The 21214-nt window shown below is 36.9% G+C and overlaps 1 protein-coding gene across 1 annotated transcript in view; it reads left to right on the top strand.

Moving 5' to 3' along the window:
• MUC16 (mucin 16, cell surface associated) overlaps positions 1-21214 on the top strand; it is a 90251-nt gene that overhangs the window by 20999 nt on the left and 48038 nt on the right. Inside the window, exons 3-7 of the mRNA XM_073642485.1 lie at positions 3949-4041; positions 4449-4535; positions 8361-16457; positions 16811-16903; positions 17139-17228. Coding sequence (XP_073498586.1) covers positions 3949-4041; positions 4449-4535; positions 8361-16457; positions 16811-16903; positions 17139-17228 — 8460 coding nt within the window. The remainder of the gene's footprint in view (positions 1-3948; positions 4042-4448; positions 4536-8360; positions 16458-16810; positions 16904-17138; positions 17229-21214) is intronic.

The following is a 21214-nucleotide window of genomic DNA, read 5'->3' as shown; positions in this document are numbered from 1 at the left end:
CCGTAAAAACGCTACAAAAATGCTACTTGGGCACATAGCCTAATACACTGCAATATAAAGGGTGAAAATCACACCAACAACAGCTGCATAAATGAAGATGCTGAGGATCTTACACCCACAGCTCTTGTCAATTTACACAGCAGATATTTTTTTCAGCATATGCATGAAATTTCTTAAAATCTCATGCACTGCAAAATGCAGCAGTTTGTTCCAAAATGAATACACAGTGAAAATTTCATTGCATTTTTTTCAACGTGGGAAGAAGACATACTATAGAAAGAGAGTAGACAAATTAAATTCTGTGAAGCTAAGTATCTAATTTATTATTATTCTCAAAGAATAGATTAACATGCTAAAAACCAGTAATGATATTCAGAAACATAACAAGGTACTTAATAGTTTTAGTTAGTTATTATATTTCTAATAATTTTGTATCTTGATGAATAACAATGTATGTGCATACAATATGCCATAAATGTTGTGTCATTTGTATCAGGAGTCGTCCAGCTGATCGTACCCAAAGTAGAGTAGAGATCACTTATACCCTACCGTTACCGGGAGTAGAAATTTGGAAAGTTTTCTATGTATCTTTATTGTAGCCAATTAATGCTTGTATTTTACCAATTAACATATATTTTACTACTCACATTCTCATGTTTAGTGAACATCCTAAGCTGTCACATCCCCACCATTCATATCTGTGCGTGCCACTGCATCAAGGCCCATTCAACAAGTTGAGGCTGACTGCAGATTTCTTGATTGTGAAATAACAGGGAGATCAAATGTTCAGAGCTTTAGAAGAAGACACACCACTCTCTGATCTTGAGCTTCTTTATTCCAGTGAGCCATGAATGTAGTAGAAGTCCAACTTGCATTTATTAGAAACTGATGGCATAACTAGCATTTTACCATCATTTTTTATGATGGGCAGTTTCACTTAGACAGCTTTTATGGTGAAACAAAAGTAATATACACTGCTCAAAAAAATAAAGGGAACACTCAAATAACACATCCTAGATCTGAATGAATGAAATATTCTCATTGAATACTTTGTTCTGTATAAAGTTGAATGTGCTGAAAACAAAATCACTCAAAAATTATCAATGGAAATCAAATTTATTAACCAATGGAGACCTGGATTTTGAGTCACCCCCAAAATTAAAGTGGAAAAGCACACTACAGGCTGATCCAACTTTGATGTAATGTCCTTAAAACAAGTCAAAATGAGGCTCAGTATTGTGTGTGGCCTCCACGTGCCTGTATGACCTCCCTACAACGCCTGGGCATGCTCCTGATGAGGTTGCGAATGGTCTCCTGTGGGATCTCCTCCCAGACCTGGGCTAAAGCATCCGCCAACTCCTGGACAGTCTGTGGTGCAATGTGACGTTGGTGGATGGAGCGAGACATGATGTCACAGATGTGCTCAATCGGATTCAGGTCTGGGGAATGGGTGGGCCAGTCCATAGCTTCAATGCCTTCATCTTGCAGGAACTGCTGACACAATCTAGCCACATGAGGTCTGGCATTGTCCTGCATTAGGAGGAACCCAGGGCCAACCGCACCAGCATATCGTCTCACAAGGGGTCTGAGGATCTCATCTCGGTACCTAATGGCAGTCAGGCTACCTCTAGCAAGCACATGGAGGGCTGTGCGGCCCTCCAAAGAAATGCCACCCCACACCATTACTGACTCACTGCTAAACCGGTCATGCTGAAGGATGTTGCAGGGAGCAGATCACTCTCCATGGTGTCTCCAGACTCTGTCACATCTGTCACATGTGCTCAGTGTGAACCTGCTTTCATCTGTGAAGAGCACAGGGCGCCAGTGGCGACTTTGCCAATCCTGGTTTTCTGTGGCAAATGCCAAGCGTCCAGCACGGTGTTGGACTATGAGCACAACCCTCATCTGTGGACGTCGGGCCCTCATACCACCCTCATGGAGTCGGTTTCTAACTGTTTGTGCAGACACATGCATATTTGTGGCCTGCTGGAAGTCATTTTGCAGGGATCTGGCAGTGCTTCTCCTGTTCCTCATTGCACAAAGGCGGAGGTAGCGGTCCTGCTGCTGGGTTGCTGCCCTCTTACGGCCCCTCCACGTCTCCTGGTGTACTGGCCTGTCTCCTGGTAGCGCCTCCAGCCTCTGGACACTACGCTGACAGACACAGCAAACCTTCTTGCCACAGCTCGCATTGATGTGCCATCCTGGATGAGCTGCACTACCTTAGCAACTTCTGTGGGTTGTAGAGTCCGTCTCATGCTACCACGAGTGTGAAAGCACAACCAACATTCAAAAGTGACCAAAACATCAGCCAGAAAGCATTGGTACTGAGATGTGGTCTATGGTCCCTACCTGCAGAACCACTCCTTTATTGTGGGTGTCTTGATAATTGCCAATAATTTCCATCTAATGTCTATTCCATTTGCACAACAGCATGTGAAATTGATTGTCAATCAGTGTTGCTTCCTAAGTGGACAGTTTGATTTCACAGAAGTTTGATCAACTCGGAGTTATATTCTGTTGTTTAAGTGTTCCATTTATTTTTTGTGCAGTGTATATTTTTTTCTGTAAACAGGATGCTATTGTACTAATGTAACAAAATCTGAAACATATACATGTTTATTATACCTACAATCATAATGCATTGCAAATGAAAGTTAAAGGAGTTATCCAGGAATTAGATTTTTTTTTATACAGGGCTAAGATCTTTCTGGTAGGTAATTGCTAACTACCTGCCTTTTTTGCCTGGAAATGATTTTTGTTGACTCAGTGTCATCACAGACCACTCCTGCCAGCCATTCTCCTGCTTCCGGTGACACCACATCAACTGAGCAGCTTCTCTTCTCTTTCTCTCTACTCTGTCGATGGAGAGCCTCTGCTGATATCATACTGATTTACTGCCGATTTGTCGCTGCCTGCTCTCTGAAGAGAATAAGCTGCTCTATTAATATGATGTCAAAGGAAGCAGAAAGTCATTTCCTAAGCTGGCGGAGATCATGGCCAGGCAGAACGGGCATGTAGTTAGCAACTCTATGCCGATAAGTTCTTAGCCTCATACAAACAAATATCCAAATTCTCTTATAACCCCTTTAACAAGTTATATGTATGTACACTAGCATTGAACCATTAAAAATCACAACTTGTTCTGCAAAAAAAAAATCCTCATAGGTCTATGGGAAAAATGTTGAATCCCTTAAAATGCAGTAATGAAAAAACAAATATCAACACTGAACCCTGAAAGGCCAAATTAGGCCATGTACTTTGGGTGTTCAGCATGAAAGTGAAAATATGAGGAAAAATGAGAATGCAAAAACTGTTTTTCTGCTTTCACAGCATTGTCAACCATTAGTGAGGCCCATCATCACCTGGGTTTGGTTGTTGAGATCCAAGCAGAAAATGTTTGCAGTGCTCTGGTTTTCGTAGTATAAAGGAATTTTAACATAAATGTATGATCACTGGAGGTCCATCTAGAGGGACCTCTTACAATCTCAACTTACTCTCCTCCTCCATCACCTAATGCCACTGAACATGTAACGGCCAATATAAACTAAAATATATATGACTGTGTCATCATTTTGGTTATTTGTTAATTGTGCAATAAACAATTATTCAACTAGCAGCATACTTTAAAGAGTATGGGGGTCATTAGGATCAAATTCTAGTAATCTAAATTTCTTTTGCTGCCATAAGACACGCTAACATGGGAAACCTGAGAAAGCCAATTTAGTCCCCAGTTTACTTTTATCAGTCCTGTGGTGGTGTATGAGGGTGGTACTATACAAATTGGTACATGTAAAAACATTCCCAGAAAAAAACAACCAAACAACAAAACAATGAATATGCAAAGGTATAAATGGGTTGGCTACAGCTAACATAAAAGCATCAATAGTTTTTAGTAACATACCTAAGTATTATTTATTGTATCATTTGCTAAGCATTGTCTTTTTACAGTATCTGAACTACCAATCCAAAAGGTTACTGTTAACCCGGCAAACCAGGCTCCAGCAAATACATCAACAATTCCAACTGCACAGAGCTCCACAGGTAAATTTAAAGGTCCCTTATACATTTCAGATAGCTGTCCACTGCCCAATCATTCAGCTATATCTCGCAACTCCCCCATACACAAAGATGCTCAGCTCGGACAAGCATTCCTGTCTTCTTTATTGGAGAGCCGTTACCGGACTCTTTTGACAGCAGCTTATCTTCCCAGCAAACAAGCGGATTGGCCTTAGAAATTTCAATAACCGAATCCTTCTTTTCCCCAACATCATCTGAGTAGGTACCGCTACACTGTAGACTGTTGGCCAATCCCGCCAATTCAACTTTAGTCTAAATGGGGCCTTTAGTTACTATATGTCATACAACCGTTGATCAATTGATGTCCTTTTGGGTTAAAACTTTGTATAGAATGCCTAAAGACACCACTAAAGTTTGTTTATATGTTACAGCTACGGAAGAAACAACTCAAACAGTTACAGCAAATGTAATAACTCAGTCTCCAATTCCAACTACATTGACTATGCACAGTTCCACAGGTAAGTAACATTTATATTCGGTAGAATATTATTACATTTGTCTATGGACTGGGTTCCAAATAATTAATTCATTCAAATTTGTAAATGCCTTTTTTTAAACTGTTGTACAAACAACGATTGTACCTAATCAAATGGAAAGTACACCAACAGATAAATCACAACATTATTACAAGATGATTTATTAGAAATGTATATATAATTTGAACAGTTGCATCCATAAAAGCTTCTTCATATGCAAATTAAAAATATCATACTTTATCCAATCTTTCAGTTTAAATCTGTCCAAATAGTTTAATGCATCATCAAAAAACAAAACTTGTTCAGTCCTTGAAGCATGTATACAACATTAACACTACATTGGTCTCAATAGAAGAAACACTGTAGCCCATGATCAAATGGTATAAAGCCACAATGAAGGAATAAAAGATTATACCAAAATAGGAAAATCCTAAAATTTATCTTTGCTGGCTATCATCTCATGAGAATAACAACAAAATAAAAGATGAAAAAATATAGGAACAGCTGATAAAGTGCATACTCCTTGAATTCAGGTGCATCTTTATTAACAACAGAATTTATAAGAAAAACTGAGCATATTTTGTGTACAATGGTGTTTAGTACAAAAGTACCTACCACAGAACAACAACCTGTTTCATCAACACAGATTACAACATAACTTCTAAGAATACTTGTATCCACCTTAATAAGCAATTTTGTTTGATTCACACTAATTAACCATGCTACATGGACATCAGTACCCTTAAAGCCGTTGTCCAATAACAAAAGTGCTGTTTAATAGATAGATAATGGAAAACTAAGCATTTTCACAAGTGTGTGTGTTTTTTTTTAAATGTTGCTTTGCAGAGATAAACTGAAAATAGCCATGATGTGGCTTGTGTAGTGGCTTGTGTCAACCATTTAGAGGTGCTTTAGCTGCTGGTCGACATGTTTATATTTACACTGGTACAACAGAAGGAGGGAGAAGTGACTATTCTCTACTAATGGCACTGGCAAGGGCTATTATATGCTTATGTCATTACTCCTCCCTGCCTGATTGTTTCTTCTAAGGGTGCAACCAGACGGCCGTTTAAACTGGACCAAGATCGGACCATAATGCTCAGACTGGCCAGCGGCTCTTCCCACCCCAGCATGACAGCTTCATTCATTTCTATGCAGCTATCATGCTCAGGTTGGGAGAACCGCCGGCCAGTTCGAGCATTGCGTTCCAATCTCGGTCCAATTTAAGTAGCAATGGTATGTGCTATAGCAGAAGACTTTTGAGCTCACCTCAATAAATCACACCAATTCAGTACAACAAGCTCAGTAGCTGGACATATACGCTGCTATTCAATGTACTACAATGGTGTGACTAATTAAGATGAGCTCCAAGCTCCTCTGCTATAGTACATACCATTGCTACTTAATTGAAAGGAACAGGCAGGGAGGAGTAATGATATAAGCTTGTAATAGCCCCTGCAAGCAATATCAGAAGAGAATATTCACTTATCTTCCATTCCTCCTTTTTTAGATCAATATAAACATCAGGTGCTGACCAGCCGCTAAAGCACTTCTATATGGTCGGGCATAAATCCTTACACAGGATACAGCAGGTGTACCATTTTCAAGTTCTCTGCATAGTAACATTATTTTTAAACACATCCATTTGTGAAACTGCTTAATTTTTCATTATGTATTAATTAGACAGCACTTTTGCTTATGTGATAAACCCCTTTAAGTAAAATGGGGAGAACAACCTAGTTTAGGACAATTTCTTTAAAAGGGTTCTCCACAATCATAAAAGTCCAAACAGGAACAAATTTGTCAGACTGACAAAGCTTTAGACTATCAGCAGCTGTTGACTAGCAGCAGCAGTTATGTGACCCCCCCCCCTGCCAGATATTGATGCCAGTTGACCGGCCTGGGTGTATAGCGCAGATTGTAGTGCAGGCTCTGGTTTGGTAGGTGAGTACACTCCCTGACAGAAGTTATGTCGCTTATCCATGTTATGTAAATGAAAACTTATAACCTGACGTTAAATTCACCCATTGTTTTTATAAATTACTCTTTTGAAAGCTGAAACCCTCCCAAATTTGGTTTAGGTTAAGAAAATAAATTGGCATCAATGCTGAAATATTGATCATTTAATGAACACAGAATGGTCCGATTTTGGCAAGACAAAAGTTTTGTCGCCCACAGAAAGTAATGTGATATTCAAACAAATAATTATCTTAAAATACAAATATATGTGGCATAACATTGGTGAATGAAGTTGTGGTGCTATTAGAGTCATATTTAATATTTTGTGTGACTTCCATGAGCTTGAAGGACTGCATCCATGCGGTTCAACAATGATTCATACAATTTATTAATGAAGTCATCAGGAATAACAAAGAATGCAGTCTTACATGCCTCCCAGAGTTCATCTAGAATCTTTGGTTTTGTCTTCCAAGCTTCCTCTTCCATCCTACCCCAAACATGCTCAATGATGTTCATGTCTGGTGACTGGGCTGGCCAGTCCTTGAGCACCTTGATGTTTTTTGCCTGGAGGAACTTTGTTGTAGAGATGGATGTATGAGATGGAACACCATCCTGCTGCAGAATTTGACCCCTTTTATGATTTGGAATGTAAGAGGTAGCTAATACTTCTTGATATTTTAGGCTATTGATATTGCCTTTCACCTTGCAAATGTTTTGCACACCCCATACTGAATGTAACCCCAGACCATGATCTTTCCACCACCAAATGTAACTGTTTTCTGTTTTTTTTATATCCATATGGGCTCCAGTAGGTCTCCTGCAGTATTTGCGGTGGCTGTGGTATAATTCTACTGAAGATTCATCAGAGAAATCCACCTTCTGCCACTTTTCCAGTATTTGGTCTTCAGCCTCTTGATAATGAAGGCTTTGGTCGCAGGGTGGATGTTTGGCATGTTGTCAGAGCTCAAGTTGCAGTTCAAGTGAAGGTCTGGGGTGCTGGGTTTCTTTTTATACACACCCACTAATTAATCAATCATTTACTGAGCACTGGTGAGGATGTAAACTAGGATTGGGTGCATTATATGACCAGGCAACAAAACTTTTGTCTTGCCAAAATCGGACCATTCTGCGTTCATTAAATGATCAATATTTCAGCATTGATGCCAATTTATTTTCTTTACCTAAACCAAGTTTGGGAGGTTTTCAGCTTTCAAAAGAGTAATTTATAAAACCAATGGATGAATTTAACGTCCGGTTATAAGCTTTTATTTACATAACATGGATAAGCGACATAACTTCTGTCAGGGAGTGTATAGGTTGTTTTGTTTTTGTGCTTTCTTTTACACAGCCCTTGGTTCATTAAGGCTTAAATTTTATACAAAATATGTTAAAGGAAATCAGCTTGCCGCTACACTACAAGCAATATCAAAATGTGCATGGAGTCGGAGCACGGAATCGTCCAGGCTTGCAACCTCGATCTATCAGTGGAGTAATCAAGGAAAGAGGTGGGGGGAAGGAAGAGAAAATTTCCAGCACCCTGAGTGCTAGAAGTTTTCCCCTCCTTTCCCCCTCCCTCTTTCCTTCATTACTCATTAAATCGTATAATAGTGGAGAACCTCTTTCATATCATTTTCAAGCACAACTTCATCAGTCACAGTTACAGAATCCTTGAGATCATCTATAATGTCTATCCAAAAAAAAAGAGTAAAATAAATGAAGTATAATGATGACATCTCTAACAAAGGTTATCTTTAACTCATATAATCCAGAACTGTGATATCATGGCACAGTAAAGAGTTATCAACACCTACATTTATCAAAGCTTGTCACTTCTTTCTTCTACCACAGTGACAACAACGGAAAGTTCAACAATAAAAGATTTAACTTCACTAAAAACTGCACTTACTACATCACCGTTACTACCAAGCCCAGAAATGACCATAACACAAGACACAACTACACCTTCAGCAATAAGCCAAACAACTCTTTCTTCTCTATCCTCTACTTCTGATTTGATAAGCACAAATGAAGGAATAAAAACAGGTACAAGCTCAACAACAACCACCATGGTGCCATTAACTAATTTAGAGACTACGCAATCAGCTAAACTGGTGCTAACTGGAACTGCAACCTCTGAAGCAAAGGTATCAACAGCCATTGAAGAAACAACAGTTACTACAACAAAAGATCCAGGAATTATAACTACTACTTTGTTAACAAATGGAGAAACAACTACATCTTTGACAGGCATATCAACATTAAGCCAAACAAGCTATTCACTTCCTTCTTCTACCACAGTGAAAATAACTGAAAGCTTAACAATAAAAGATCTAACAACCTCACTAAACACTACACCTACTACATCACTGTTAATAACAACAAGCCCAGAAATGACCTTATCACAAGACACAGCTACATCTTCAGCATTAAGCCTAACAACTCATTCTTCTCAGTCTTCTACTTCTGACTTGATAACCACAAATGCGGAAGCTACAACAGGAATAAAAACAAATACAGGATCAGCAACAACATTGATACCATTAACTACTTCAGAAACTACACAATCAACTAAACTAGTGGTAACTGAAACAGCAACTTCTGAAGCAAAAGTATTAACAACTGTTGAACAAACAACAGTTTCTATAACAAATGAATTGGGAACTACAACTACTACTTTATTAACAAATGGAGAAACTGCTACATCTTTAGTAGATATATCAACAAGTCAAACAAGCATTCCACCTCTTTCTTCTACCATAATCACAACAACTGCAGGTTCAACAACAGAAGGTTTAACAACTTCACTAAAAAATTTACCAACAAAATCATTGTTAATAACAACCCCAGAAACAACCTTATCAGATGACACAACTATATCTTCAACAATAATCCACACAACTCTTTCTTCTCAATCTTCTACTTCTGATTTTCAAACCACGAATGCTGAAGCTACTACAGAAACAAAAGCAAGTACAACTTCAACAACAACAGTAGTACCATCAACTACTTCAGAAACTACAGAATCAACTAAATTGGTGGTAACTGAAACAGCAACTTCAGAAGCAAAAGCATTAACAACTGTTGAAGAAACAACAGTTTCTATAACAAATGAATTGAGAACTACAACTACTACTTTATTAACAAATGGAGAAACAGCTACATCTTTAGTAGATATATCAACAAGTCAAACAAGCATTCCACCTCTTTCTTCTACCATAATCACAACAACTGCAGATTCAACAAAAGAAGGTTTAACAACTTCACTAAAAACTTCAACTACATTACCATTAATAACAACTCCAGAAACAACCTTATCACAAGACACACCTACATCTTCCGCAATAAGCCAAACAACTCTTTCTTCTCAATCTTCTACCTCTGATTTGCTATCCATGAATGCTGAAGCTACTACAGGAATAAGAAAAAGTACAACTTCAACAGCAACAGTGGTACCATTAACTACTTCAGAAAGTACACAATCAACTAAACTGGTGGTAACTGAAACAGCAACTTCAGAAGCAAAAGTATTAACAACTGTTGAAGAAACAACAGTTTTTACAACAAATGAACCTGGAACTACAACTACTACTTTATTAACAAATGGAGAAACTACTAAATCTTTAACAAATTTATTAATAACAAGCCAAACAAGCTTTCCACTTCTTTCTTCTACAATAATAACAACTGAAAGTTCAACAATAGAAGATTTAACAACTTCACTAAAAACGTCACCAACATCACTGTTAATAACAACCCCAGAAACACCTACATCTCCAGCAATAAGCCAAACAACTCTTTCTTCTCAATCTTCTACTTCTGATTTTCAAACCACAAATGCTGAAGCTACTACAGGATCAAAAACAAGCACAACTTCAACAACAGTAGTACCATCAACTACTTCAGAAACTACAGAATCAATTAAACTGGTGGTTACTGAAACAGCAACTTCTGAAGCAAAAGCATTAACAACCGTTGAAGAAACAACAGTTTCCATAACAAATGAATTGAGAACGACAAAAACTACTTTACTAACAAATGGAGAAACTATTAAATCTTTAGCAGATATATCAACAACAAGTCAAACAAGTATTCCACCTCTTTTTTCTACCATTCTGGCAACTGCAGGTTCAACAACAGAAAGTTTAACAACTTCACTAAAAACATCACCAACCTTATCACTGTTAATAACAACCCCAGAAACAACCTTATCACAAGACACAACTACATCTTCAGCAATAAGCCAAGCAACTCTTTCTTCTCAGTCTTCTACCTCTGATTTGCTAACCATTAATGCTGAAGCTACTACAGGAATAAGGAAAAGTACAACTTCAACAACAACAGTGGTACCATTAACTACTTCAGAAAGTACACAATCAACTAAACTTTTGGTAACTGAAACAGCAACTTCAGAAGCAAAAGCATTAACAACCGTTGAAGAAACAACAGTTTCTACAACAAATGAACCTGAAACTTCAACTACTACCTTATTAACAAATGGAGAAACTACTAAATCTTTCACAAAATTATTAACAACAAGCCAAACAAGCTTTCCACTTCTTTCTTCCACTATAATGACAACTGAAAGTTCAACAACAGAAGATTTAACAACTTCACTAAAAACGTCACCAACATCACTGATGATAGCAACCCCAGAAACAACTACATCTCCAGCAATAAGCCAAACAACACTTTCTTCTCAATCTTCTACTTCTGATTTGAAAACCACAAATCCTGAAATGACTACAACAGGAACAAAAACAAGTACAACCTCAACAACAACCACCACCGTGGTGCCATTAACTACTTCAGAGTCATCACAATCAACTAAACAGGTGCCAACTGGAAATGCAACTTCTGAAGCAACAGTGTCAACAACCTTTGGAGCAACAACAGTTTCTACAACAAATGAATCAATAACTACAACTACTATTTTACTAGCAAATGGAGAAACATCTGTATCTTTAACAGATATATCAACAACAAGCCAAACAAATTTGCCACTTCTTTCTCCTACCACAGTTACAACTGAAAGTTCAACAGAAGATTTAACAACTTCACTAAAAATTTCACCATCTACATCACTATTAATAACAACGACCCCAGAAACAACCTTATCACAAGACACAACTACATCTCCAGCAATAAGCCAAACAACTCTTTCTTCTCAATCTTCTACCTCTGATTTGCTATCCATGAATGCTGAAGCTACTACAGGAATAAGAAAAAGTACAACTTCAACAGCAACAGTGGTACCATTAACTACTTCAGAAAGTACACAATCAACTAAACTGGTGGTAACTGAAACAGCAACTTCAGAAGCAAAAGTATTAACAACTGTTGAAGAAACAACAGTTTTTACAACAAATGAACCTGGAACTACAACTACTACTTTATTAACAAATGGAGAAACTACTAAATCTTTAACAAATTTATTAATAACAAGCCAAACAAGCTTTCCACTTCTTTCTTCTACAATAATAACAACTGAAAGTTCAACAATAGAAGATTTAACAACTTCACTAAAAACGTCACCAACATCACTGTTAATAACAACCCCAGAAACACCTACATCTCCAGCAATAAGCCAAACAACTCTTTCTTCTCAATCTTCTACTTCTGATTTTCAAACCACAAATGCTGAAGCTACTACAGGATCAAAAACAAGCACAACTTCAACAACAGTAGTACCATCAACTACTTCAGAAACTACAGAATCAATTAAACTGGTGGTTACTGAAACAGCAACTTCTGAAGCAAAAGCATTAACAACCGTTGAAGAAACAACAGTTTCCATAACAAATGAATTGAGAACGACAAAAACTACTTTACTAACAAATGGAGAAACTATTAAATCTTTAGCAGATATATCAACAACAAGTCAAACAAGTATTCCACCTCTTTTTTCTACCATTCTGGCAACTGCAGGTTCAACAACAGAAAGTTTAACAACTTCACTAAAAACATCACCAACCTTATCACTGTTAATAACAACCCCAGAAACAACCTTATCACAAGACACAACTACATCTTCAGCAATAAGCCAAGCAACTCTTTCTTCTCAGTCTTCTACCTCTGATTTGCTAACCATTAATGCTGAAGCTACTACAGGAATAAGGAAAAGTACAACTTCAACAACAACAGTGGTACCATTAACTACTTCAGAAAGTACACAATCAACTAAACTTTTGGTAACTGAAACAGCAACTTCAGAAGCAAAAGCATTAACAATCGTTGAAGAAACAACAGTTTCTACAACAAATGAACCTGAAACTTCAACTACTACCTTATTAACAAATGGAGAAACTACTAAATCTTTCACAAAATTATTAACAACAAGCCAAACAAGCTTTCCACTTCTTTCTTTCACTATAATGACAACTGAAAGTTCAACAACAGAAGATTTAACAACTTCACTAAAAACGTCACCAACATCACTGATGATAGCAACCCCAGAAACAACTACATCTCCAGCAATAAGCCAAACAACACTTTCTTCTCAATCTTCTACTTCTGATTTGAAAACCACAAATCCTGAAATGACTACAACAGGAACAAAAACAAGTACAACCTCAACAACAACCACCACCGTGGTGCCATTAACTACTTCAGAGTCATCACAATCAACTAAACAGGTGCCAACTGGAACTGCAACTTCTGAAGCAACAGTGTCAACAACCTTTGGAGCAACAACAGTTTCTACAACAAATGAATCAATAACTACAACTACTATTTTACTAGCAAATGGAGAAACATCTGTATCTTTAACAGATATATCAACAACAAGCCAAACAAATTGGCCACTTCTTTCTCCTACCACAGTTACAACTGAAAGTTCAACAGAAGATTTAACAACTTCACTAAAAATTTCACCATCTACATCACTATTAATAACAACGACCCCAGAAACAACCTTATCACAAGACACAACTACATCTCCAGCAATAAGCCAAACAACTCTTTCTTCTCAATCTTCTACTTCTGATTTTCAAACCACAAATGCTGAAGCTACTACAGGAACAAAAACAAGTACAACTTCAACAACAACATTGCTACCATTAACTACTTCAGAAACTACAGAATCAACTAAACTGGTGATGACTGAAACAGCAACTTCTGAAGCAAAAGTATTAACAACCATTGAAGAAACAACAGTTTCTAAAACAAATGAACCTGGAACTACAACTACTACTTTATTAACAAATGGAGAAACTGCTAGATCTTTAGCAGATATATCAACAAGTCAAACAAGCATTCCACCTCTTTCTTCTACCATAATCACAACTGCAGGTTCAACAACAGAAGGTTTAACAACTTCACTAAAAACGTCACCAACAACATCACTGTTAATAACAACCCCAGAAATAACTACATCTCCAGCAAGAAGCCAAACAACTCTTTCTTCTCAATCTTCTACTTCTGATTTGAAAACCACAAATCCTGAAATGACTACAACAGAAACAAAAACAAGTACAAGCTTAACAACAACTGAAAGTACAACAAAAGATTTAACAACTTCACTAAAAATGTCACCATCTACATCGCTGTTAATAACAACGACCCCAGAAACAACCTTATCAGAAGACACAACTACATCTTCAACAATAATCCAAACAACTCTTTCTTCTCAATCTTCTACTTCTGATTTTCAAACCACGATTGCTGAAGCTACTACAGGATCAAAAACAAGTACAACTTCAACAACAACATTAGTACCATCAACTACTTCAGAAACTACAGAATCACCTAAACTGGTGGTAACTGAAACAGCAACTTCTGAAACAAAAGCATTAACAACTGTTGAAGAAACAACAGTTTATATAACAAATGAATTGAGAGCTACAACTAATACTTTATTAACAAATGGAGAAACTACTAAATATTTAGCAGATATATTAAGAAGTCAAACAAGCATTCCACCTCTTTTTTCTACGATTATGACAACAACTGCAGGTTCAACAACAGAAAGTTTAGCAACTTCACTAAAAACATCACCAACAATATCACTGTTAATAACAACCCCAAAAACAACTTTATCACAAGACACAACTACATATTCAGCAATAAGCCAAGCAACTCTTTCTTCTCAGTCTTCTACCTCTGATTTGCTAACCATTAATGCTGAAGCTACTACAGGAATAAGAAAAAGTACAACTTCAACAACAACAGTGGTACCATTAGCTACTTCAGAAAGTACACAATCAACTAAACTGGTGATAACTGAAACAGCAACTTCTGAAGCAAAAGTATCAACAACCTTTGAAGAAACAACAGTTTCTACAACAAATGAACCTGGAACTACAACTACTGCTATATTAACAAATGGAGAAACTACTAAATCTTTAACAAATTTATCAACAACAACAAGCCAAACAAGCTTTCCACTTCTTTCTTCTACAATAATGACAACAACTGAAAGCTCAACAACAGAAGATTTAACAACTTTACTAAAAATGTCACCAACGGCTAAACTGTTAATAACAACCCCAGAAACAACTTCAACTCCATCAATAAGCCAAACAACTCTTTCTTCTCAATCTTCTACTTCTGAGTTGAAAACCACAAATCCTCAAATGACAGGAACAAAACCAAGTACAACCTCAATAACAACAACAGCAGCAACAACAACCATGGTGCCATTAACTACTTCAGAGTCATCACACTCAACTAAACAGGTGCTAACTGGAACAGCAACTTCTGAAGCAACAGTGTCAACAACCTTTGGAGACACAACAGTTGCTACAAAAAATGAATCAAGAACTACAACTACTATTTTATTAACAAATGGAGAAACATCTGCATCTTTAACAGATGTATCAACAACAAGCCAAACAAGTTTGCCACTTCTTTCTCCTATCACAGTTACAACTGAAAGTTCAACATTAAAAGATTTAACAACTTCACTAAAAATTACACCATCTACATCACTGTTAATAACAAAGACCCCAGAAACAACCTTATCACAAGACACAACTACATCTTCAACAATAATCCAAACAACTCTTTCATCTCAATATTCTACTGGTGACTTGATGACCACAAATGCTGGAGCTTTTTCAACAGGAACAGAAATAAGTAGAAGCTCAGCAACAACACGGATGATGCCATCAGCTAAAATGGAATCAACAGGAGTTACAAACTCTGAGCAAACAGTATCATCAACAGTTCAGGAAATAAAAGTTACTATAACCAGTGAATCAGGAACTGCAACTACAAAGGAAGAAACCACTATACCTTTTACAGGAAAATCAGAAATATACCAAACAAGCTTCCCACTTCTTTCTTCTGCTACAGTGATAACTACTGAAAGTTCAGCAATAGATGTAAAATCAAGTTCACCAAATACTTCACTCTTTCTAACTACAACCCCTGAAACAACTTTATCACCAGACTCTACAACTTCAGCAATAGCCAAAACAAATTTTTCCTCACAATCTTCTACTACTGACTTCCTATCTACAAAAACTGAAGCCACTACAATAGGAACAGAAACAATTACTAGTACAACAACTATAGTGCTGCCATTATCTACTTCAGGGGCTGCTCTGTCAGCTAGACTACCATCAACTGCAACCTCTGAAGTGATAGTAGCTACAGTCATTGAAGAAACAACAGTTACTACAACACCTGAAGCTGGAACTACATCTCAAGACATAACAAAATCTTCAGAAATAAGCCAAAGAACTGTTCCCTCTCAATCAGCTGGAATTACAACCTCTGAACAAACACTATTATCAACAGTCCAGGAAAGTACAAGTACTCCAAAAACTGAATCAGGAACTACAATAACTCTTTTATCAACAAATGGAAAAAACACTACATCTTTTCCAGAAATATTAACAACATTAGGCCAATTAAGCTCACCTTCAGTGAGTACAACAACGGGAAGTTCAAAAACTGTAGAAACAACTACTGCTTTAACTGTAAGAACATCTCCAAAATTAATAGGTAAGTTAAACTGATGATACCACAAAAAAATTTCCCTTCCATCTATTGCACCAAATAGAACTCTGACAAAGTAAATTTTTACATTTTTATGGCATTCAATGGAGGGAATAGATTAAAATCTGGGAAACTAACCATTTTTATTTTTTTCTGAACACAAAGATTAACAAAAAGGGATGCAATAGTAATGTTTAGTCAAGGCCTCCATATACTGTATATTAGATTGAACGATTTCAACCAAAACAATCATTTGTCGGGTAAAACGTATGTTGTATGTACACCGCCTACAGGTTTTTCAATAGATCGTAGTTATATAAGTGAATAATTATTTGTAATATCTGTAATTTCTTTTACAGTAACAGAACCGCCAATCCAACAGGTTACTGTAAACCCAGCAAACCAGGCTCCAGGAAACACAACCATAAGACCAACTACACAGAGCTCCACCGGTAAGGTTTAGTTACTGTATGTTATATGGTGCATGAGAAATTCATGTCCTTTTGGATTAAACTATCTATAGAATGTCTGCCGACATTGCCTGAGGGTAGTCTTTGTGAATCTTTGCACACAACAGATATCATACAAAACTATAACCTTGGACTCTTTTCTTTGAAGTTTGAGGTTTTGTCTTAACAATGAAATGTTTATGTTGTTTATATATAACTATTATGTTCTATATTATAGTTTCGCAAGGAACAGTTCAAACAGCAACAACAAAACTAATAAACCAATCTACAATTCCAACTACATTAATGACTACACAAAGTTCCACTGGTAGGTAACATTTATGCTCTGTAGAATATTGTAAGATTTGTCTATGGACTGGGTTTGAAATAAAAATTAATTATTCAAAATTGTAAATGCCTTTCTTTAATTAGTTTCCCAAACAACTATTGTACCACAGACAGATGTAAAGTACATCAAGAGAGAAATCACTAAGAAAGTTACACAATGATTAGAAATTAGACTGTTTTAATTCTATCTTATGCAAACAAAAATGATCATACTTTACCACATCTATCCAAAAAGTTCATTACATCATCAATAAACACAACATATAAAGTAGATACAGCAGTTATATTGTCAGCAATAAAGTTACTGTATGATTAATGCTTACCGTAGTAATAGCTACATTCCCAAAACTTCATTGGTCTCAACAGAAATAGATATAAAGTATAAAGCCATAATTAAGGAATAAAAGTTAGAATTTATCAAAATAGGAAAATCCTAAAATCTATCGTTGCTTATTTTAATCCAATTAGAACAGAAAAATAAAAAATAAATAAATAACATGTCATAAGGAGCTTAGCAAAATGCATATAACTTTCATAGCAGCTGATAAAGTGCATAGTCCTACAGTTCAGGTGCATCGTTATTAACAACAACATAATCAATAAGAATATTTGGGCATATTTCATCTACAACAGTGTTCAGTACAAGGGTACCAACCACAGCAACATAACCAGTTTCATCAACACCAGTTAAAACATCATTTCCAAGTGTAACTGTGCCCACCACAATGAGTAACCCTGTTACTATGCCACAAATCATGTTATCTTCCAACTTCTGTATTCTAAAAATAATAATTCCACCTAAGTTTGGTTAGGAACAATTTATTCAGAAGGAATGTGAAGGCTGCAGTCTGTCAGCAGCTGCTGATTGGCTGCAGCTACCTCGTGGCACCATTCTTTTCCCCCGCTAGATGTTGATGTCAGGAGACCAGCGCTGAACACAGTGCAGAGTTGAGGGACACAGCAGCATGATCTCATAAATTCTCAAGAACGTTGCTTATGCGAGAAACATGTCAGAAGCTAAACTACCTACTAGGGAAGAATATTCAGATACACAATATGGTAATAAGTAATCAATAATCTTTTGGTATTACACTACCTACTACAGTCTTTTTTTTATTTAAAACATGTTGGTAGTGCTCTAGGGTTACGTTTTTAAAGTGTAGCAGACTCTATGTGATGTAAAAAAACAAGCAAAAAAACGATGGCATTTTGAAGATGAAATCGAGTTATTTCCACAATTCTGTGCTGTGTAATGTGCCATCAGTGCTTATTTACGCTGCACACTCCAGCTGGCAGGACCTGTGGACTCATGTGATCCTGATGATATTATGACTTCTGCACTTCTATGTTGCTGCCTGCTTATGATTGGTCAGTGTCATACAGGAGGCAAAAGTACACGCTAAAGTTAACTCATTAAGTAGCAAATATTTGGTTGATAATGTCTCCACTATGGGGAGGCGGAATTAAAAAAAAAAATTATTCTGCTCTGCAGCCACTATTACATGATGTGTCCAGTTCAACATGAAAATTTTGGAAGTCAAGTATATAAGATTTTATATAATCAACGAAAAAAAAGTAGTTTTGGTTAGATTTGGATATAACATTTTCCTAGCATTGGACAGTTATATTGTAAATGTCTACATTTATTTCCATTAAAATAAACTGTACAAGGGATTGAAACAGTAACTGACAGGTCTAATAATTTTGCTTAGCTATTTGAGACTGGGTTTGGCAAGTTGCAGGACAACATTTCTTAAATTACTTAATAAAAACTTGATCTGAGAGATGTTTTCTCTGAGTTGACAAGTTTCAAGCATTTTCTCATAGTATGTTAAAAAATCAGTGGTTGTTTCCAAAGCTGACTGATAATGTCAACAATTTGGACTAAGCACCTCCAACATGTCCTCCTTATTAGGTGCAAGCTATTTTAATAATTACTGTGGCATATAGGTAATCATGACTAAGGTATTGTAGATGACGTCGATGACTTCGCCTGTATGAATAAAACACACACGCTCAGTGACGTGGAAATGTATGGCCAAATGAGCCTATATTACATACCCATAATACAATTCACTGAATGGTACTGCCTACTGTACCATTTTAACCTATTCCCCAGGAACCATCCCAGCTGGAACAAAAACCATATCTCATAAATAGGTGTAACCATGCCTCTGATGCTAGCTTAACCACTTTAGTCAAGACCGTCCCTACCTTCCTCACCGCCAGCTGCTGTGACATAGTTTAAACTACCCAACTCCACTGAGCTATTTTCGAGAAACATTATGGCAGGTGGTAGGGTCATTATATGGTCATGGGCTCCAACTCAAATGCAGATTTCTTCTCCTCTTCTTTAAACAGGTACTGAACCCAATCCTTATTCCAGATAATTCCAGCCAAACCAACTTTTTTTTTATCCCATGAGATATAACTGGCTCACTCTTCTCCCCCCCCCAACTCCCACATCTCTACTCCTACCATTCTAATTAACCCCTTCATTGCCTCCACCCCTCCAAAACCTGTCATGGTTGGGCCTTCACTTAACTGGGCTTGTTCCGGCCCTCTGTTTAGCTGCATTGTTTTTTATTTTTTCCGTTTCTAACCCTTATATTTAATTTATTAAATCATTTATTTTAATCTATATTCTGTACAGTATAGGGGCTATAAAAATACAACTGTATTTGGAAGGGTTTTTGTTACCTTCCTCTTAATTAGCACATATAATAACACCAGGAAAGAAGAAACCTAGCTTGTCCCGTATAAGTCATTCTATAGTGCAAATGCCTTGTACTTGCAGAGGTTGTAAGAGGTTAGGTGAAGCCAGCGGCTGTGTATCCTCAAAATGTTAAACTTCATCCACAGTACATTAAAATATATACATTCCAATTGCAATTAGATAGGCGGTCCAACGTCAACGCATTTCGGGTTGCTGCAGCTTTTAAATTCTTGCTCGTATTTTACTCCCTTGTCTATTCTGTTTTGTAAATCTTCCATACAGTTCCAGAGATAAGGGATCTTTTATTTGGTGCTAATTTTTATAGTCTCTACCCAAGGGGCGTTGCTAACAGGATCCTCATGGGATGTCTTTTGTGAGCAATGCTCCTTTGGTAAAGAACATAAAAAATAGCACTAAATAAAAAAACAAAGAGCAAAATAATCAGGGGCGCAGCGCAAGTAAATTATGAGCAAAAACTGGCCACGTTTGACTAGTGACTTGTCCTCTCTAAGACACCAGAGAGGATAGCAAGGAAACATGGCTAAAAATTATAATCTTTATTAAATAATTATTAAAAGCAAAATACATCGAACAACACATGTTTGTAGCCCACAAAAGGTAAGGAACCAGATGGACAGAGAGGTGCCAGGCTATCTGGTCACTTGGATAATGTGAATTTAGTACAATCGTGCCATTTTAGATGTCTCTCCATTGTGAACTAAACAGTATCATACAATAATAGCGCTTACCAAGAAGAGAGGCCAAGTACAAGGAAAGCATGTAACACACTGATCATCATCATGAAGAAACAATGAAAGTTTTACAAAAAGAGTAAAGGAGGTAGCCACCCTCACCCGGAGCACATGTAATTATTTCGCCTAGCGACTGCAGACTGGGTTTGGCAAGTTGAAATATGTACCCTTGCAGGACAACATTTCTTACATTACTTATTGATAACCTGGTCTTAGGGGTGTTTTCTCACATGAATCGACAACTTTTAAACATTTTAAACATTTTCCCATAGTAACTAAGCAAGTTAAGAAATCAGCAATTCTTTTCAAAAATGACTGATGATTTCAGCAGTATAGACTCTGCACCTCCCGCTCGTCCTCCTGATGGTGCAGGCTACATTCATAACTATGTGGAGGCATATAGTTCATCATTAGCTACACTTTTTTCTTTGGGTCTCTCAACCCTAATGTGTAATCCATTAGAAAGGTTTTCTTTCTGTTCTAGGGGCTAAAAAATGA

Source organism: Phyllobates terribilis, unplaced genomic scaffold (assembly GCF_046119375.1).
Source record: "Phyllobates terribilis strain yellow unplaced genomic scaffold, ASM4611937v1 Scaffold_1__5_contigs__length_1240528914, whole genome shotgun sequence".
In the NCBI taxonomy this organism is placed as follows: domain Eukaryota; kingdom Metazoa; phylum Chordata; class Amphibia; order Anura; family Dendrobatidae; genus Phyllobates; species Phyllobates terribilis.
This window is presented reverse-complemented; position numbering and strand designations above follow the sequence as displayed.